General features: G+C 41.6%; 1 protein-coding gene across 2 annotated transcripts in view; it reads left to right on the forward strand.

Annotated features, from left to right (window-relative positions):
• The window catches only part of WDFY4 (WDFY family member 4), a 125,490-nt gene extending 114,187 nt beyond the window's left edge, over positions 1 to 11,303 (forward strand). For both annotated transcript variants that reach the window (XM_017725984.1, XM_017725985.1), the window contains exons 58-62: positions 3,451 to 3,630; positions 6,470 to 6,652; positions 7,269 to 7,356; positions 9,591 to 9,702; positions 10,701 to 11,303. In XM_017725984.1, the coding sequence (XP_017581473.1) occupies positions 3,451 to 3,630; positions 6,470 to 6,652; positions 7,269 to 7,356; positions 9,591 to 9,702; positions 10,701 to 10,767 (630 nt within the window). In that variant the 3' untranslated portion in view covers positions 10,768 to 11,303. The remainder of the gene's footprint in view (positions 1 to 3,450; positions 3,631 to 6,469; positions 6,653 to 7,268; positions 7,357 to 9,590; positions 9,703 to 10,700) is intronic.
• The last annotated feature ends 2,801 nt before the right edge of the window (positions 11,304 to 14,104 follow it).

Genomic DNA, 14,104 nt, shown 5'->3' on the forward strand with positions numbered 1-14,104 from the left:
AAATTAGCTGGTGGAGATGAAGGCTCAGCTTGGCAAAGTCCTTGATTCTTTTTTCTCAGCCTGAATTCAGAACATAAAAGGTTCATCTGTCAGTCTGTGAGGGAAGGTTGCATCCAATAAGAAAGCTATAGTTTTTATCCTCATTATCCAAAGCCCTGTAGTGGTTGTTGATTTAGACTTCATCTGTAGTCATCAACCGACACTGTATAATGCTATTTCATTTACAAAATTGAATTTTCATGCAAGATTTGTGTGGTTCAGCTATGGCAAGTTCTCAGCTTTACAAGTACAACTAGAGTACACCACTATTATATCTGGAAGGTAGCATGGGGCCCTTCTTCCCTAAAGAAATCAAGAGACTCTTGATTAAAAAACCTCTGCTACTTTTAGGCACACTACTAAAGGGTTCATTGATCACCAAGGTCTCCAAGTGTTAGAAGCTTCTTCTGTTCGTTTGTTCTGGAGGGGTGTTCAGATGATACTTCAGTACTTTCCATACCCTAAGCCAAAACATATTTTGTCATTAAATGAAGTGAAAACTTCATGGTCTGTTGGGATGCCAGAGAAATATTTAGATCTTCATTTATCAGACATTCCTGTTGGAATTTGTGTTGAGATTAGGGGAGCAAACTGTTTTAGAGCAGCCTCTCTTCTGAGGTTTATGATGTTTAATGCTGTAGAAGACAGAAATATGAGACAAGATCTGATGACCTTTTTTTTAATCCAGCTGGTTATTATTTCAAGGCAGGACATGAACATAGGAATGGAAGAACTAGCAGTAGAGAAGAGCATAAGCAGTAATTTTCATCGACATCCAAATGATACAAATCAGGGGGTCAGTTTGAGTTTCAGGCAACCAAAGAGGCTGTCTTTTATCTTCACTATAATGCCTTTCTCTTTAACAATCTTAAATCAGCCTTGCTGATGTGTTCCACTGTGATTAATTTGGTATTACCCAAAATCCACAAAGTGGTATGAGATCATGCAATGACAAATTCTGTATTTTTTCCTTTACTTTGCTAGCAGAGGCTTTTTTTTTTTTTTTTCTTATGACTGTCTGGAATGGATGTAAACTTGAACTATGGTTCTAAATGTCTTCCAGTGAATTACTTGCTCTTTCATGTACTTCACTGTTTCATGGTGGGTGCTTTTTCTGCTGAACAAAAAAATTTCCTGAGACAGTGAGCTTTGCTTAAGAACATCTTATGTGCTATAAAGTGGATGCTATTCACTTACCAGCTGTCTCATGGGACTGACACATTCTGGTTTGGAATGTAGTAAAGTACATAAACTATATTTCTGCAGAAAAAGTAGCTTTTGCCTCTCTAGTGGGATCTGCTTCCACAGTTTTGTGGAACACTAAAGATTGAGCGTAATTGCCTCAGTATTGAACCATGCAATTTACTAGCAGAGGGATCTGTGTGATCCAGTCCCCAGAATTTCTGGGCCAAATGAAACACTTAAGCAAGGTGTGCTCCCTGCCTCACAGACCTCTCAGCAAGGTGTGGAGCGTATCTGTAAAGTGTCTGTGTCCTTGTCAGCTAGTTAAGTTGGATGCTCAAACTTGGTTTAAACTGTCATGGACTAAACATTCCTGCAGTGAAGCTGGTCTTCTTTTTAGTCTTTTGATATTTGTTAAAATACTTTGGAAATAGGCCTCAAGATCTTTATGCAAATATGCTGCAGAATATTTCCCATTAAGGAAAAACCTGTCAGTCTTTGCAGAGTGATAATGAAAAGATGTAGAGAGCCAAGCATGAGACTTTTTTTCTGAATGTGCATTGAGACTGCTGGGTTGAAGCTGATACTGTAATTGTGTGCAGGTCTATCCCTCTTTTCCACACTCAGCTTGTATTTAAAGTGTTTCACTGCCAAGTAGGATCTTCATGGGTTAAAATAAAAGGGGAAAATGGTTTTAGTGAAACTTGTGCAGGAGATTAGCTTGGCTTGACTTGGCAGTTTGGATGCTTTCACAGTGGATATGTTTTCTTTCATGCTTTGGAAAAAGGAGAGGAAAGTTTGAGCCCTTGAACCTGACTTGTCCCAGCCTTTTTTGCAGCAGTCTTGCACAGTTCTCAAGTATGGGCACTTGGTTATGCCCAGTCCTTTCTAAAGACACTGTTCTACAGCCAGTCCAAAGCTATCACTGAGCCTCCTTTTCCATGCTTAGGTGAGAGTGTTTCTGACTTCTGGAAACCACAGTTGGAGACCTAATTTTGTGCCAGTATTTACAGTTGACAGTTCCTGTGAATGGAGTAAGTCCCAAGCTGAAAGTCATCCCTCGCAGTTGCGGGTCACCTTCAGTAACGCAGAGCCTGGTGCAGCTCAGCTTCCTCACCAGTGGATTAATGTTTTACTGCTGTTGTCCTGGTGACCTTGGCAAGTGGCAGCACATGTTAGCCAGCAAAAGTTCAGGCTCTCAGTCACATGCTGGAAGAGAGGATGAGGTATGGCCACAAAAGTCATCTGGGACATGTGGCTCCCCTGCTTCATGCTGAACTGGGATAGAGCCTAGAAATGTGCTAATAATATCATGGAAAGAAAGGCAGCAAGGAATATGCATTTCCTTTGAAAACCAACATTGAAACTGGTGGGTCTGATTTTTCACAGTAAGGCAGCTAAAAATGAGCCCTGAAAGACTTTTTAGGAAAGATGTGAAGGACTTTTTCTCTGTTGCCCTACAGGTTTTACTGTCATTTACTGTGATTATGTAGCAGAAATGTACACTGCTGTCATTTGAGAATGCTGCATTAAACAATTGTCAGCAGTATACTTCAATCCATGCCTTCTAACTGTGCTATTAAGTTGCCTAAAGCATGTTCTCTTTTTCAGAAACTGTTTAAATAAGGTTAACTGGGCACTCCTTATGACTCTGAACCTATTAAAAAATAACAAAAAAAGAATGTTGTGTAATGATGAAAGAGAAAGGAATTCCTACAGGGCTTAAAAGCAAGAATGCTCCATAAATGCTGTTTCTCTTCTTAACCAATATTAGAAATGTATTAGTACTTTTTCAGATACACAGAAAGATGAGACAGAGAAGGTCACTGAAATATATCCTGATAAATTTTATTTCAAAAAGTGTTTTAAATATTGAGAAATTCCGAGCATAAATTTTACTTAAAACTGCATGGACTGAAGTGAATCATGATTTTTATTCTTGCTAAGCACAGAGCACTTAGAGTCTGAAGAGTAGGCCAAGGGCCCTGAATCACTGTGTAATTTGGGCAAGTCATATGATCTCTTGGACCCTCAGCTTTCTTCAGCTATGAGTTGAGGACAAGGACGCTTCTCTGTAATATCCTTTGGCATTTCCCCCTCATTCCCTCTTTAGTTCTCCAAAGAATGACTGGGTTGCTTGTTCTTACTAAGCAAATGAGGTAGGACTGTGGTTCCCTAGTAAATCAGACACCATCTGCTGTGGTTTATTGGTTGGTTTTTCCCCATCAGGCGTTGTATGGACACACTCAGGCAGTGACCTGCCTTGCTGCATCTGTAACCTACAGCATCTTTGTGAGTGGATCCGATGATAGAACCTGCATCATCTGGGACCTGAACCAGCTGACGTTCATAAACCAGCTTCCTGCCCACGAGGAAAGCCTTGCTTCTGTTGCCATCAACAATTCAACAGTAAGATCTTCATTTATCATCTTTCTTCTGATGCATCCATGAACATTTCATGATAATTTAATGGGTGCTTTTCCCAACATAAAAACATCCTGAGAGTCTGATACATTGATTTTTTTTTTTTTTTTTCTATAGAGATTGCTAATAGTGTTCTTAATGATGAGAGGCGAGCACTAAAAGCAACATCTTAGACTGAGTAGCTAAGTAGAAGCATCTTTGGATGGATAGATAGCAGGATTAAACAACTTTTAGTTTATGGAGCATGAAGTATTACCCTAGTACCTCCTGGATTTGGCTCACTCATAACCTTGTTGCCTCTGTTATTTCATTAATTTGTCCTGGCATTCATGCAGCAGAGCCACATCTGAGCTGCACATTTGTGCAGCTGAAATGTTAGGCTGCACTCTGCCACCTCAGCTGACAACTGCCTTACACCTTTGCAGTGATAATGTTGGCTTTTTCCTTTCCCTTCTACTCTCAGGTGTGGGGAGAGCTCCTGAAAGCAGTGGGTATAAATCTGTTGAGGTCTGTGCCTGGCCAGAATTGCATGCATGTTGATAGAAAAATATTCTGTATTGGATTTTACTGTAAACACTCTGGATGAGATTTTTTCCCCATCCTTTTACATCCCAAAAATGTTTCTTTCATATTTGTATTTTCTCTCTCTGCTAATATACTAGAACAGGGTTTCACCGGCTCAGACAATTCAAGGTTGAATCCAGTCCTGGATATTGTACAAAGGCCAAATTGAGTTCACAGCAGTAAGAAGCCAGGCAGATATTCTCTACTTAGTCTGTGCCAAAACAATCATCTCATATCAGAGCTTTATTAACCATGCAGTCTGATGGCTAGCAATTTTGAGGGTGGGAATTAAGTGGTCTGTTCAGTGCCAGCTCAGCTCCCAGTCCTGGCAGTCCTGGTTACTGTAAAATGGCCAGTGGCCTCAGCAGGCCAGCTCAGAATATCTTGGTGGTCCCTTACAAAGTGAGCTGAAGCAGTGCCACTCAGAAATGAGGAGGTGGGCTGGCACAATGCTGCTCAAGATCCCAGGGGACAGAGTTCTCTCCGTTCTGTGTACCAGCCAGTACAGGAGCCTTTTCAGTTGGTATCTGCTCTCCTGGAACTGCCCAAAAATGAGATGGTCTCTGCCAGGAGCAGTCTGATGACTGATCCAAATGACTGATCTCCACTTTACTGGGGTGCAAATGGTTAAGCTGTTTGGATAACAGTCTATAGAAAAGTCCATTTAAAAGAGCAAAAACCTTAGAAAAATATGACTGAAGCTTCAAGGAAAAAAAGTAAGGGGTCCATACCTTGTGGATGAAAAAACTCTTTTTTATGTTAGCAAAACAGAGCACCTAACTATGAAATGTAATTTTTTTTTAATTCTCTATATGTGAAAATAGAAAAAAGTTTTCCATTGTGCTGCATTATTTTGATTGACACAAAATTACATTATTGGTAGCAAGTGTTTTTTTTCCTGAAAGATTCAGAATTATTCAAAGCAAAGTTTTGAAGGAAAAAAATTCTGCGAAATAAGAACCCTATACAGCTCTTCATTATGTGATGGTTGGAGTTGCTTGAGCATCTAGAATTTCCATCTATAGATCCAAACCTCATGGCGTTTGTGTCATGTAGACACAAAATAAGAACTGTCCCAAAAAGTTTATAAACTAAGGAAGATTGTAAAAGCTTACTGTAACTAATTGTTTCAGTTAGTTTTAAATCCCTGGTCCAGACCTGAAAAGTGCTGTAGATCATTGCCAAATGCCTGGACATCATGTACTCTCATGCAGATAAGGTAGCTGAAATTTAATCTCTCGAATTATTGGCTACTCTGTTTTGAACATGCTATCATTTTTTATCTCCAGAATTCTGCCCAGCAGTGTAAAGAGCCCTGGCCCCAAATGAGACAGGGGTGAAGTAAGGTGTTAGTTGACTTAAACCAGATGCATGCTGCTAATTTAAGGGCACACTGTCCTTTACCAGAATCAGATGACTATGTTGATGAGGTTCTTTTCAGCTGATTCTTAGTATGCATCAAGAGTGGAAAGGTTAGGTAGAATTTCAATTAATAACCTGATCAAAATGCACTTTTGATTAGATCATTTACAATTGCAGCATTGGCTCTTGGTTCTGTGTGTTTCCCTAAGGGCATTTGCTCCTTATGAGCAGTCTCTGGTTAAGGACCTGCATGGAATGGAGGGGAGAGGTTCAGTGCAGAGGATGTTTTCTGCATCAGAAGTGCAGGTCACTGGATGCGGAGCTGGTCATTGGTCAAATGCAAAACACAGTGTAGAAATGCGATGACAGTGAGCTCCCTGTGAGGGGCAGAGGAGGATTGTGAAATCACCAAAGGCTTCGCAGCTAAGCAGGTGAACACCATGTCCTTGTTTCAGGGAATGCTTATTTGTACGACTTACAAGAGCACTAGTCCTGGCCCAGAACTTATGCTAGGCACTGCATGTGCACAGCCCCTGTCCCTGACAGTAGCTAGGCCACTCTGTCAGTCTGCTTTTTTACTAAAAGCCTGGATTTTATGGAAAATAGGGAATATTTCATTATATGTTTTCATTTTAAAATGTGAAAAAAAGCTTTTTTTCTGCATTACCTTGCTAAATCTGAGATGGTGTTTCAGGTTTATGTGATGTAAAAATGTCAGGATTTTTCATGGGAAAGAAAAAAAGTAATTTTTACTTTGTCTGGTTTATATCATCCGCCCAGAAGAAAAACAATGGTCAGAATTTAAATCAGAGAAAGTCAGCAATTTTTAATCAGCATTTAAAAGTTATGAGGAGGATGAGTGTAGGAGTTTGAGACATTGCCTCTTGCTCTGTTACAGGGTGACATTATCTCTTGTGCTGGATCTTACCTGTACCTGTGGACAGTCAATGGCCAGCTTCTCACAAGCATCAGCACTGCCTGCAGCCCCACCTGCCACATTGTTTGCTGCTGCTTTGCTGAAGTGATGGACTGGGACACACGCAGTATTGTCATCACAGGAAGCACAGATGGAGTGGTGAGGGTAGGTGGATGGGAGAGAGGAAAGGAATCCTGATTCATTGTAGACTGGAGGTAGAATTTTGTATTCTAAAGGGAGGGACAGAGCTAATAAAAGCCCATGACACTTTCTTAACAGTGCAGCAGAGGGCAGAAAATGAAAATCCGAGTGAAATACTTGCTTCCTATCAACTTTTATCCTCCTGAGCAGGGGACTTCTTGCCATTCAGGGAGAATTTTGAAAATGTACTGTCCATTCTGGGGTGATTCTAAAAGCAAAAATTCTATCACTCCTCAGAAATATGTTTGAATATGGTTCTGAGAGTTCACAGCTCCGTTAATTAAGTCATACTTTCTCATGAGTAGGAATTCACTGCTTATTCTGACTCCAGTCTGGTAGGAGAACTTCCTGGGTTACTGGGATTTTCAATAGCATGCCAGCCTTGCAACCCCACCACCTCCCTGCATACATTCCTCCAGTGTGACACCCTGCAGCACAGTGACAGAGAGGGAGACAACTGCAAAATCCTGTTCTGGTGTCAGAAGTCCAATTCCCACCCCTTGCTGGGAAGCAGGAGCTGAATCTCTCTCTCATTGTTACAATCCATGCTTTTTCCATTTTTACCCCCTCACTGGCACAGCTGTGGAAGACCGAATACCCCAATACCCCAGAGCAAGGTGCTGGACTGAGAGCCCGGAGCGGCGTGAGGGAAGAGCCGGGTGGCACAGGTATGACCACAGGGTGGGCAGTGAACTGCAGTGTGACCCAGTGCTGCAAGCCCTGCCTGGTTGTGAGAAGGAGAGGGGGTGTGAGCACAGTGGTGTGAAGGGGAGATGGTGTGGGCAGCTGGTGCAGTGTTACTGTGACCAGCAGCAGTGGTGGGCAGTAAATGCCCCACCTTGGAGACAGAGCACACCTCAGCCTGCCATCTCAAGGGCACATCCTGCCTGGATGGAGCTGAAAGCTTCTTCATAGGCTCTCTCATGGGTTCTGTCAACCTCAGAAGACCACCTTTCTGCATAAACCTGTGATACCAATGGCTGGAAATAGTCCCAGCTCCAGCAAGTCCACTGCCTTGGCACCTCTGCTGATGGCCTGTACTAAAATATCCTGGCATCATGTCAGAGTGGGCAGTGCCAGATCCTGCTCAGGGATGGATCAGAGAAGTTTGTTGTCTTTGCCACCTAAAAGAAGTCAGAGGTCCTTCAAACTGGTGGGAGGCCAGCAGCAGGCCCTAGTGCTTGGAGCTGTTTATTCAGGGCTGTGTGCAGCTGAAGCTGATACCATGGAGCTCTCACAGAGCTGAGGTTAATAAGATCGTGGGACTATGGTGCTTACTGGTACTAAAAACAACTCAAGCTCGCTTCTCTGTTCCAACAAATACAGGAGCTGAAACCTGTCAGAACGCTTTAAAGGCACATCCTAAATAGCACAGCTTTCTTCTTTTCCCAGCGCTTTTTCTAAGATAAAGGAATTGTGGTGTTATTATGTATAATTTACTCCACTTATTTTCTGTGGTCCTCATTACAGACATTCTCTATTACTTCAATTTTAGGCACACAATTTGCATAAATATAGAGCTATAGATGTAACATCTGCAAAAAAAAGAAGATACTATACAGTAATTGGGCATTACCACAGAGATCTTCAAAAGTGCTGTTCATGGAACTTGGCATCAACATTACTTAGATTGCTATGTGAAAATATTTCCAATATGCCTCTGTATGTATAACAGCCAAACCAGATGCTTATCAAACCTTTTGTCATGCCTTAGAGCAGCCAGAGCCAGATTTTTCTAGGCAAGGTGCAAGAACATCCGAGATGCCAGATGTGAGATAGTCTGGCTGTGGTAGCCTCATATTTGTTTTTGTTCTCATCTCTAATTGAAGATTGCTTTGTCAGTAAGTCAAAGCAAAAGACCTAACATTCTTTCCAAAATCTCTGTGGTATTCTGTAGTCATTTTGTGGATTCTCTTTACCCATTAAAAAGTCTGCTTTGACATAAGAATTTCTGAAGTTCTTGTCTAAAACTTCCTGTGGCAGGTCTTTCCAGGCATAACTGCATATGCATGTTTTTGAACAGACTGATACTTTAGCTATTTGTAAAATGTATATCTTAAGGAGTTTTCTAAATGAGGGCTTAAAAGCCATCCATGGGAGCACAGAGGAACACTCTTGTTTGTGGTTTTTTCCCAAGAGGACCATAAAAGATGTCCTGACCCCACATCTGGTGATGTGTAGAGACAACACCTGTTTGCACATGCACATAAGGCTGCATGTTTTCAGATGGATACAGGAACAGCATTCTTTATTAAAGAGTTGAGAGGTGTAATCAAAGCAGGGTCATACTCCCTTAACCTATTCAGATGACTTCAGAATTATTTTAAATGACCAAATATTCCCACATCTCATTTTGCGCATTAAAGAAAATAAAATTAATACAAACCACAGTCATTAAAAAGACCAGAGTAACTGTGATTGAGTTATGTTGTTAGGTGTGTGTGTGTATGTATGTGTGTGTATGTGAAATGTTCACAGCATTTAATTATTGGTTCTGTTATGAGCAGATTTAGATAAGTTGATAATACCAGAGCTTTATGTAATTTCTTTTTACTAGGCAATTATGGGCTGTATTATATCCTGGCAGCAAAGTATTGTGGGGCATCTTATTAAGCACAGAGCCAGTGAAAACTGATGAACAATTTTGCTGAACTAGGCATGCAATTTAGAAAGCAATAATACACAAATCCAATTTAGCACACAATTGATACAGCCGCACGTCAGCACATGTAACTATCATAGCCACAAATTAAATTGGGATGGGCCTATTTTGCAACAGCACAGGCCAAGATTAAATATATTTGTTCTCAACTTAACAACTTGCTGACCGTAAATAATAACAATCCCATCCCTGCTGCCCCCCAGACGCTTTCTAAATATTTATTTTTAAACCACACAACAGGTAACAAGGGTGGAAAACATCTTGTTCTCTGTCGGGAACTGAATCCCAGCGTTGCCCTGACTGGCAAAGCAAGCCGGACGAGCCCGGCGGTGACGGCGCTGGCCGTGTCCAGGTAGGGCCATTGCCAGCGCTGCCCGGCTGGGGCCCCTGCGGCGGCGCCTGGGGCCAGGCTGCCGCTGGTCTTCGCTTTCGGGGTTGTGGGAGCTCAGTCAGACCTCTCGTAGCCAAAGCAGCTGCTCAAGAAGCTGGCCTGGCTAGGTACATTAATGAAGGATGTTGGGGTAGTCATTGGACAGGCAGGAGACAAGCCAGGAGCAAGGTTTTGGCCAGAATAGTTGTAGAACTCAGTAGCTGCTACACCATCTCTGCAACATGGAAATAACTCCTGTCCTAGGAGTTGCTGGAGATACTGTCTCCTTAAAACGTGAACAGGAAGTTTTTGGCCAAAGGACAACTTCTTTGTTCAACTCCTCTCAGTCTGCAGAGCCAGCAGTATTTTAGTTTACTCAAGCCCCTCCCGCAGTCATCTGGCTGTAATATTTGTTGTTATCTCCTTCTCCAGGATGTTACAACGTACTTGTAAACCAGTTACTGTCTCTTTCTCTGAAAGTGTTGAAATTTTGACAGTTGATAAAATGTTCCTGCATTCTGCATGCTCAGCTTTAGAGCAGTCAGTGTGATGTTGATGTGCATTGAAAGGGGGAACGTTTGGGGTGAGGGTTAGTTTCATTAGTGCTGGTGGCACTGCATGCAGCAGAGATTTCATTGGCTGAAGCCATGACATTGTGCTAATGAGTCTGAATTCTGAATCTGGACAGCAGATTATTTCACATCCGTAGAAACTCAGAGAAGGGTAAGAGCTTCTGATCTGGTTAAATTGTCCACAACTAGCCCAGTCAACTCCACGGAAGTTTGGACCCAATTCTAAGCTCAGTCTTTGAAGTACCAAACTTTGAATATTCTCTAACATGGGTCTTCAGTTTTAACTTTAAAGATAATGTACAGCCGTGAATGTTGCATCCTCCTAATTGCTGCACGCACAGAAAAAGCCTTGATCCTGTGTCTTCCTCTTAAACATGGTTTTCTTTGTCTTCTTCTTTCCTTCTCAAGAAATTCCTCCAAGCTCCTAGTTGGTGATGACTGGGGAAGAATCTGCTGCTGGTCTGTGGATGGGTAGGAAGAAGAGTTCTTGTTTTTTCAGCCTTTTGGGTGGAGAGAAAAATTACCCTCCAAAGCATGAGAGAATCAGAGAAACTGGAAGCCTCTGGTTGGAGACTGAATCTCAAAGGAGTTGTTGGACTGAGCCTGGCAGTCAAGTATAATTTAAATTAGACACTGGACCCCAAAGTTGCGAGAGAAACTGACAGATATGCACATAGACAATGAGATTTTGTAGTATTTGTCCTGGGAAAACTTTTGTATTTAAAATGTTATTTTAGATATTGAATTTGACATAATACATTGTATTTCACAAATATTATCTAGCAAATAAAACTGCCTTGATTATGCCAAAGAGCAGTGATGCTTAATAATGACAACATATTGTATTTTTAATATCATGAGATAAAAAAATACTCAGGGTTCAAACAGGTGTTAAGTGAGTATGTTGCAGTATTTTTGTTCTTCACTGACATGCAAGAATATTAATATCTCTGTTCTTACACTTCCTTCCTCCCTGAATCTGCATAAAAATGTGTGCATGCCTTTTGAGAAGCTATTTTGTTTACAAAGTGAAGGTTGGAATTCCCATGCTGATGCTGGTGCCTTTATCCAGCCCCACTGTGAATGTGTGTTGTGGTGCAATGTTGCCTAATCTCTGACCTTTTTTTTTTATAGTACAGCAGGCAAAATGTATGGAATAGGTGAGGAGGAAGATCTGACACAGTGGTATACATATTCATTCATTTTCCTTCTTTGCTGTCTTCTTTCTAACCTTGTCCCTATACTTCCTGGAAGATCAGTATATTAGACATATTTCAGGATTTACCTCCACAACCCTGTATGGTAAAGTGAGTATTTGTAGTAAATGAAGGCTGAGACTATAGTGTAATAAATTTAAGTGCCATTTGTGTCCCTAGTGGGGATGGAGAAACTGTGAAAAATCAACCTCTTTAACATTTTAGCATAATTGGAAGGAGCTAAATTGATAACTGCCTTTCTCTTCTGCTCCTCCTTGACCTGGTGAAGAGATTGAATATCTTACCTCACATACAGAAGGTCTGCACAGCCACACAGGCAGAGCAGCTTCCTGAAAACACAGACTGGGTCAGAGCAGCTTCCTGAACACACAGACTGGGTCAGAGCAGTGCCAGGAAGAACACGAAGGACATTATGGCCATGAAGGCTCTTTTATTCATACCACCAAACACACCCTTGGGCAGACAGATCCCTGTTTTCCAGTGCACTGGGACTGGTCAGCACTGCAGGAGTGAAGCTCCATGTGTGCTGCACTGGACAGCCAGAGGTTGAGGAACATGCGGAACCACTATATGCCAAAATCTTGGTGCTAGAGACTTGCTCTTCAGCATCATTAGGAAGAATCTGGAGTAGAAGACAGGTTTTTACCAGTCTTCTTTTAATTACATGATCAACTTTCTTCTTCCTACGGGACACTGCTTAGCTATTGACTCTTCTTTTGAATTGTGTTGCTGAATGTTGTCCTATAGCAAACAGCCTCATTCCCTACAGAGTGCTGAGACATGTCCACACCCCAGCCCCGCCATGGTTCAGCCTCACCACCGTAGTGAGTGAGGTAATTGCCTGTGGAAAATGCAGTAATTAGATGTAAGCTCATGATGCAGACATACAAGGAAATCTGCATTATGTCTACACAGATGTCCTGCCTGGTCTTCCTTTCTGACCTCCAAGTGCATGACTTGATGAGTCAAATACTAATCTTTCTGGGCTCAGGCAAACATACACTGAAAACAGGCCAAAACACACCAATATTTTCAAATCAAAGTAGCCCTATGGAGCAAAGGTGGACTGTGCCTATTTTTCCTGAGGACTGGGGAAAGGTCAATTGTCAACAAAAGTGTACTTCTTTCCTCTTCCTTCTGCGCATTCCTTAGAAATAAGCTGGATTTGGATACGTGGACAGAAAGACTTAGATTCCTGTCAAATTCCTGCAAATACAGCTTTACTGAACTATGGTAAAGGTGATTAAGAGTGGTGAAAAAAGGTCACTACCTGTGTTTTCATTTACCTTCTAAGCATCTTGAATAGCTTGCAAATTGTTTCCTCTTTTAGCCTTTTCCTGCAGCCTGTCTTTGCCAAGAGTAGATGTTCCCTGTTCTACAGCTGGCAGTGGCACTCTGCAACCTGGGCAGCTGCACTAATGGCTCCAGTACTCTAGACATCAACCTGGCTTTGTTTGGTATAAGAAGAGGCCAGCTGTAGGCTGGCCATGCATGCATTTGACAGGCTCATCTCCTTGTGCCTAACATCAGCTCTCTTAAGTCTTCAACAGTTGCTTCAGCAACATCTGGTTTGAATCACAGAGATCAGGTCCAGAGTGTGCATGTGTGAATGGAAGTCAGCACGTTAAATGTGTTCCCAAGTCAAGCTTCTCCTCATTTTCAGGGAGCTGCAATTTGGGAGAATATAAAAGGCAGGTGAATAGAAGTGGGTTGCAATTTCATCTGCTAAAAGTTCTGATTAGGAATGATTTGCTGTCTAACAATGCTTGGTTGAGAAAATTTTGGGTTCTTCTCTAGCTCTAGAGATTTTTCCCAAATGACATAAATCATGGGAAGAAATAAATACTGTGATTACTAAAAGCACGACTCAGACTGCAGAGTTAAGGCACAAATGTCAGCATGCTGCAGTCTTCAAATTTTCTAGGCCTGATAGAGCCAGTGTGTGTGACAGTGGTAGAGTGCTACCTGGTCATTTTCCTACAGGCAAGTCTCTGGGACAGGAAGCTTTAGCTCAAAATTTGTAGTAAGTGGTTGAAGGATCGCCTGAAACCAACCCTCTTGCAACTACCTGTTTTAACATTTGTTTTGGTCTCCTGGATATTTGGTAAATTATGAATGCTCATGAAAATGTCCAGGAAATTCCATCAGCTCTGGATGTGGAGGTGACTTTCACTGATACATAGACAAGCCTTGGTGCTAGGTCAGGGCCAGTAGTGCTGTGAGTTGTGAGTATCCTGATGTGACACATGCTTGGGATGTAGGGGTAGCAAATCTAGAATATGCTTGAAAAATGAAATATAGCAATTCCACAGCAAATACTTGTAGCACAACTCCATTGTTACTGTAAGTGGAACAGCGTGAAAAATCAACACAGTGTTATAATTATCTCAGAACCAACTTTTGCTCAGGGTGAGAATTATCCTTAAAAGAAATCCAATCCCATTAGGATAAGAAATGTAGAAATAAGTTTTAACTCTGCCCTATAGGGAAATGAAGAAATGTGGAACAGCACAACCTTTATGCGACTTTAAAAACCAGTTTAATCTAATTGAGTACCATAAACCCTAAAATGCCTTAATTACACTTATTTGGTTA

This window comes from Corvus brachyrhynchos, unplaced genomic scaffold (assembly GCF_000691975.1).
Source record: "Corvus brachyrhynchos isolate BGI_N302 unplaced genomic scaffold, ASM69197v1 scaffold61, whole genome shotgun sequence".
NCBI classification, from domain to species: Eukaryota; Metazoa; Chordata; class Aves; order Passeriformes; family Corvidae; genus Corvus; species Corvus brachyrhynchos.